Here is a 7,607-nt window from a genome sequence, read left to right as displayed (position 1 = left end):
GTAAAAATTTTGGTGTTTGGAATTGATTTGTAAGAATTTTATCTGTCTTCAAATTTTTGGAGGTGTTGGAGGTGTCATTTATACGCCGGTAGTGGAGGAAGATATAAGCAATAAGAAAGGAGGTGTCATTTATACGCCGGTAGTGGAGGAAGATATAAGCAATAAGAAAGTAATCTATACACGGATAGTATAGGAAGATACAAGTAATAAGAAAGCAAGTCCCATCACCAACTCCAGTTTCTGGAGTTTTAGTGTTTGAAATCGAAAGTAAGTCCCATCACCAATTCCAGTTTTTAGAGTTTCGGTGTTTGAAATCAAAATTAACTCCCATCACCAATTGCAGCCTCTAGAATTCTGGCGTTTGAAATCAATTTACAAAAGTCCTACCAGTAAGCTTCTGATTTAATATGATTTAATATATAAAATTCTGATATGAAATGAAAAAGACATAGATGGAAACAGCACAACTGTGTATAAAGATGAGCAAAAACATGAATCCCGTCATATTGCAAAAACATGGATGGAAGCAAAAACATAAAGATTCCCCAAAGATAGATGTGAGAAAAAATATGGATCCAAGAAATATAACTAATATTGCAGAACAAGGTGAACAGAAAAAAGAAATGCGAGGCAGCAACATATTAAAAGAATGAGCTTCTCATTTGAAATAAAATGAAAATCGGAGCTGGCACCTCTTCCAACTTATTAAGTGAATGATTCGTTTAAAACCCATTCTGATTTGAAACCCATTCTAATTTGAAATGAGAATGAGCTTCTCATTTGAAATGAAATGAAAATCGGAGCTGGCACCTCTTCCAACTTATTAAGTGAATGATTCGTTTAAAACCCATTCTGCTTTGAAATGAAAATCGGAGCTGGCATCTCTTCCAACTTATTAGTAAATGTTCTTACAAAAGTGTTGCCTGTCATTAACTGATATAAAACACACTCCTTTGATACAAAACCTACTCTACGCTGCTGCTTCATGTTTCTGTAATGCAACATGTTTTAGTCATTCATGGAATATTATTAAACAAGCATTTCATTTAACATTATTAAACAGAAATTTCATGGACTTGGAAAGCTTTTACTGCTATAATCTGGAAATTTGGGTGCTCTAGGAAACTAGAAGAGAACAGACTTCGTTGCCTCTCAGATATTTAAGAATCAGAAAATCAAATGGAGCTCTTAATGATTCAATCCATTTAGCCATTTAGATCTTATATGTCAAACAGCTATCCACTATATCTACTAAAAAATTATGCACTATATCTACTAAAAGTTTATGCAGATGTTGAGGGGCTTAAAACACCATTCAAAACAACAAATGCCATTTCTAAATTCTTGGATATGTATCCAAGAGAGTCTTGACTAGTGAAAAAGACACAGCATTGACATCATTCTAGAATCCTGTCACCATAAATGGAAATTCTAGTCATGTGCATAAGGAATTACTCCTCTACTTAATCAAAATAGATCTGAAAAATTCAACAGACATGTGGAAGTACTCCTCTACTTAATCAAAATAGATCTTAAAAATTCAACAGACATGAATGCTCATTGCTCAAGATTTCTCTGAATAGTCTAAATATATAAAGCTGTGTAAACAAATGCTCTCTGTTCAAGATTTCTCTGAATAGTCTAAATAGATATTTCTCTGAATAGTCTAAATAGATAAAGCTGTATAGACACACGCAAGCACACAGAGTGAGATGACTGTTAAAAGAAGAACAGTCACTACATACTGTCAAGAAATAAAAATGGGATTAGAGCCTCCAGTGTTCCAAAACACTTTTCTGCATTATTGGGTACAGTAATCCTAAGGCATATTGAGGTCTATACCAATAAGAAGCCATGAATAAGCTGTCTAGATCCAACCCACAAATAGAATTTGTGATAGTAAGGCTTGAGAAAAACCCCCGAGTCTGACCATAACACTAGCAAACCCATTTTCCACTAACAAGAGCACTAGAGCACCTTCAGCTATCCAATGCATTTGGTCCCGAGCAGGCATTCAAAATAGGACTCCATATCCATTGCACTAAATACTTCCTCCTAATGCCATTGACATTGTAATTAGCCCCAAATTTGTCTGTCAGGACTTGTCCAGTGTAAGATCCACCGCCTCCAGTCCCATAAAGACCTTCACAGAGATCTGCAATCTCAGTAGGAGAAGTAGGATCCTCACCAGCATACCAGGCATTGATCAGGGGATTCGACGAAAGCTCAGCCAATTCATGGGCAATCACACTTATCATCCCATCGATACCAACATCCCCATTAGGTGCCTTGAATGCCTTCATTCCAGTCATGTAACTTGGCACTGCAAAAGGATAAGCACAGACTTCCGGGCACTGTTTTCCAGAATGCCCAACCCATGCATAAGGCAGTGTGTATCCTACAATGGATGGGAATGTAAAATAATGAAATCCACAGACTGCTCTGCAGAAGTCCTGGACAGCAACATCACTAGAAGTGAGGAGGAGGTAAAGACCATTCTTGGGATCAATGGGAAGGGGACTACTCTTGGCGGTTATGGCATTCTTTATCACTTCCTGAACAGTAAGCCTACTCAGTACCTTACCATGGGAGTAGTAATCTTCGTGCTGACTAGTAATCACTATGTTTCTACTAATATTGGCACCAGTCTGATCAGTATATAGCTGCACTGTTTGCCACCACTGACCCACAGAAGGGCTCTTTGTATTATTAGAGATAGATAGCAGAAACTCATTGATAACCCTCTTCTCCTTCTTACTCCACCTGCCATACCAAATTGTATGGACATTGATAGCAGAAGTCAGCACAGGCCCCATGTGGTACTTCATATTCACATATGGTGAGGACCCTTCATTCTTCTTCGAAGTCCCAAACTGCAAATCTGCCTTATTGGGCTGTTGTCCCAGTCCCAAAGCAGTAGTATTCTGATTGAAATATTGAGGCCATGGCCTCCATGCTTCAACTGAGGATAATACAATGAACAAAAACAAACCCACACATGCAAACACACCCATTTTCTCTCTGGAACAACACACAGCAACAATGCAATGGATACAATGCAATGAGATTCAAACCCTTTATATAATACTCAAATGCTTGAGGAATAGAGTGTTCATGTGACTGTTGTTATGGGGAATACAAAACAAGACTAAAAACATAAATCCTGACTCACAGAGCAGAGCGCGCCATTCAGTGGGGGTTAGCGGAGATTGTAGACAGTAAAGCCAAACCCACCCTCCTCCTCATAATGCTCGTGGACTGCAGTTGGACAGACAGCACATGTTGTATTGGGTCCCCTTGATATCGTTTGATGTTCGCTGTTTTGAAAGGTATGGACAAAATTTCGGTAGATTACAGCTGGGGGCACTGCCTCCTGATACGGACAAAGACAGCTTGCAGGCGATGCCCGTGGAAAGGAGGGACCAACTTGCAGGTGCCATCCAACTTTCCCAACCCACCAAGTTAAACGGAACAGTGCGGTTCGTTACCCCTAGGTCCGCATCGATTTTCTTGATTGTATTTTATTTTCCCCACCCACCAAGAGAAAACAAAACAGTGCGATGCGTGACCCGTAAGTCGGCATCCATTTTCTTCCCCATTGACGTGTATTTTAATGGAAAAAGCGTTAAAGCGCGTACGTGACAAAAGTGGGAGTAGTTGAAATCAGAGGTTCAGAAACTGGGCGGTTTAGTTTGTTCCAGGCAGTATTCATCCAATCTTCTGTGCAAAGTTTGCCAAACCGTTCAAATCCCACTTTTGCTTTGGGAAGTGTGCAAGATATCCGAATTTAACTCGTTAAAAATCATTTTCTCCCAACTCAATGGATTTGAGGTTCGTCTGGAAGTGCCCGATTATATTAAGTAAATGGGAACATTGAATGGAATTTGAAACGGAGTAAAATAGTCTTTTAATTTAAAGAATATCGTACTTTTTATTATTATTTAAATTTTATGTATAATAAAATGATGTATTTAGAGTTTTGTTTCATTTTTAATCATTTAGTTTATTAAAAATTTGATGGCAAGGGTTTTAAATATTAAAAAAAAATATTAGGCCAGGTGTTAAAAAGAAAAGGAAGAGAAGTTATTATTAAAGGGAAGTTTGCAACAAAATTAAATGGCCAAGAATTAGGAATGGGTATGGAGAATTATGTGAGCCAGCATGGGCTTAATTTTTTGCATCTTAGGAAGGGGGACTACGAACTAGTCGTAACTAAATTAGGAGCTTATTGTAAAACCCTTGATCTCTTTTTCATAGTTTGTGATAGCATTGAATTTAACTTGAATAGGACTCGAGTTTATAATGGTTTTCATAGTTTTAGAGCTTCTATATGAATCAGTTACGTGTTGGTTAATTTTTTTGCATATATTTTTATGATTTGTTAGACATGCAATATCACTAAATTTGTAATCTATATAATAATTCCCTAAAATAAGTAATGTTGGTTAAGTTTTTGCATATATATTTTATGTAACGATTTGTTAGACATGCAATATCACTAAATTTGTAATTTCCTAAATTTGATCATTTGGTTTTACTTCAACATGGGTATTTTATTATTGTATCATTGTTATCTAGATATATTTAATATTGTATATATTTATTTTTCAATTAATGAAGAAATCAAACAACTAATTGAATGCAAGTGCCTATAAGAGTTATGATACCATGAGTGGAGAAAAGTGAATAGGCCTAAAACAAGTTTCTACACGTCAAAATCTCTAGCCACCTTGTTAAATTAATTTTGTAATTAACCATCTATTTTTCCCTAAGGCAATCATTGAATACATGTAAGGGGTTTGTGGAACAAGTCACCTCCCTAAGTTATAAGGACATGGGAAAAGTACCTTCATGATAATAATTCCATCATTGAATGCATGTAAGAGGTAGGTGAAAGAGTGACCTCACCAAGCCATGAAGGTATGGAGTGACTATAATCAATCTAGGGAATTGTCAGAGTCAAACATGCTTGGGAAAAAAGGAGAGGAAAGTCAACTAGAGGGGAGACCTAAGTTAAAGAAAAATTGACGAAGAGAAAGGAATCCAAAGAACAACCATAAAAGCAAGTGTTTAGAACATAGAGAAGAGCAAGAAACTTGGATGAAACTAATGGAGTTACGGGAGTGGAATTGGGACCTTATTGAGCACACATTGAAGAGCACTAAAGAGAGAAAATTTTAAGGGATTGTGGAGTAGAGGAGGGACTTCTCTCCTTGTGTTATGTGGGGAAAGCATTTGGGGTACCCAAGAGTTTATTTTGTTCCTAAGAAATTAGTCGTAAGATTTCTAGCAATTAAAATTGTTACTTCAAGTTAGATAAACTACCCAGAAATCCCTAAGATTGCCAATTTCTCTCTTGTGTTATCATGGCCTATGTATGGGGTAGCCCATTGTAGAGAGATTAAAGTGCAATAAAGCCTATGGCTATGTGAAAATTTGCTCACCCTAAGTGAGTTGTTGGACAACTTATAAATAGCAGGGTCTCTCATTTATGTTACGTAAATTCATAGGCATGTTTAGTTTATGAAAATATGCATGGTTATGAAGAGAAATATGGTTCCTTGGTTGGAATGTATGTTTTATATATGCAACAATGATTTATTCAATAGCTATATCTCTTCAAATTTATGCTACAACAAAACTCAAAATAGAATTATGAAAAGAAACTAGGTTTAAAACTTATGGAAATACGAATTGTCACCAATGTCCTTCCCCCCTTCTAAAAATAAAAATGCGTTAAATTTATGGTGTCCTATATATGGAATTGTTATAGTTTTGGGTATGCTTTGTTGTGAATTCGTAAACTTAGAAAGTAGATAGTTATTCCCGCACATACACCATGTACATTAGCATGTATCCCCTTTAATTTGATGATGCCACCCCTTTACTTATATTTTTAGTGATTTGATTATGGGATGTATGGTTCATTGGATGAAATGAGTTATTTTGGCCATAAAACGATACAACTATAGTCACAGACTTATATAGAGTATAAGCTCAGGCCTAAGGATTTTAAGCATCTGGCTATGAAAATGCTCTTGAAACCATTGTATATTTTCCTTATAGAGTTGTTTTTAATCCATAATGTATTGTAAATTCACTATGTTTTTGCTTGAATGGAAGCTAATGAAGAAATGAAATAATTATTTTTACTCTAATTTCTTTATAAAATTTAGCGCCCCCTTTTTTTTAGTGATACAAGGTGTATCATATCAAAAATAAAATGATTGCAAAAGGAAATTTTTGTTAAGGTTTTTACTATATTTCCTGCTAAATATTAGAATAATTTTATTTTAGTAATCAAACAAGAATGATACAAGCTAGTGTTAGGGCTAATCATTGAATTAGTGAAGACAAAAACTTTGCACCTCATTACTTCAATATTGTATAGGGTGATTGGGTACGTAAGAAAATTGATATGTAAATTAGGTTAGTTTGCCAAAAAAATATCTAAATATAAACAGCTATGCTCATTGTGTGAGTATTTTTTTGTATTTTTAATGCTTTAACAAAAATAAAAATACATAATTAGGATTCTTTAAATACCATGACATATGAAATCGACTACAATAACATGGAACACACAATGAAAAATTTAATATTCCTTAGAAAGACATACAAGAAAACCAACATTCATTAGAGTATTGTGCCTTCCATCCTCTTATTTTATGGAGATTACAATACATAACATAAAGTTGTCCAAGTTTTTAATGAAATTATGGGATACTATGATCTTCTATAACTCTCTACAATATGTTTTTGTCTCTCTACTATGTTAGCATCTCCTCCACACCCTGCACATACTTTGGAATAATAGGCAGTAGGTAGAAAAATTATCCCTTTGCTAGGATTTTGATAGTGAGATTAAGATTATGGTTTTGAAACCCTTATTATGCTTCAAGAAGCATTTACCTGATTTCCACACATTACTAACTCCCCATATTTGAATTATGGTGCATGACATGGTTGTGAGTTAGATATGCAAAAATATTTGGACCATTGCTTAAGCCACAACTTTTGATATGAAATCTATTTTAGGAACATGATAGCTCATTGGAAAGATTTTAATAAAGCAACCAATTTCCATCTTGAATAAAGGTCCTAAAAGCACTACTTAATGCCCTAAAAGCACTACTTAATGCCCTAAAAGCACAAGGTCCTAAAAGCATTACTTAAGGTCTAAAAACACGTTAATTTAATGACCTAGGTTTTGACAACCCAACTCCATATCTTAAATGCCCCAAATCCTAATATCCTCTATCTACCACAAAAAATATATATACTTATTTAGATTGTTTTTAGATCCTAATAAATTGTATAATTAAAAAACTCACTTAATGCAAATTAAAAAATATTCTAGAGATGAATTTAAATGTATTCCTATAAAATAAAAATAAAACTATCAAATTCACCATATAATTATATCTACACATCATGATTTACGTTTAAAAAAACTAATTATGATATTCCCTATTAAAGTGGCCCTAATAAGTGGCATCGCATGACCAACTTAAATCCCGGACACACCTATTTAACTTGAAGATGCACACCGCATATACCAAGTAATGAAGTGTAACCAAAGGCCAAAGAATTCGGCCATCCACCTT

At 35.0% G+C, this 7,607-nt stretch overlaps 1 protein-coding gene across 1 annotated transcript; it reads right to left on the bottom strand.

The window, feature by feature from the left end:
• Positions 1-1,570: 1,570 nt before the first annotated feature.
• Positions 1,571-3,320, bottom strand: LOC149238509 (protein EXORDIUM-like 3). The gene is made up of 2 exons (XM_089373056.1): positions 3,173-3,320; positions 1,571-3,021 (listed from the first exon to the last, which is right to left on the bottom strand). Exons 1-2 carry the CDS (start codon positions 3,187-3,189, stop codon positions 1,980-1,982), a joined length of 1,059 nt encoding a protein of 352 aa, XP_089229182.1. The 5' UTR covers positions 3,190-3,320; the 3' UTR covers positions 1,571-1,979.
• Positions 3,321-7,607: the final 4,287 nt, after the last annotated feature.

This window comes from Pinus tabuliformis, chromosome 8, assembly GCF_031772625.1.
Source record: "Pinus tabuliformis cultivar Carrire ecotype Pingquan chromosome 8, CPIR1, whole genome shotgun sequence".
Classification (NCBI taxonomy): Eukaryota; Viridiplantae; Streptophyta; class Pinopsida; order Pinales; family Pinaceae; genus Pinus; species Pinus tabuliformis.
The sequence above is the reverse complement of the archived record's forward strand: the minus strand, read 5'-3'. Positions and strand labels throughout refer to the sequence as shown.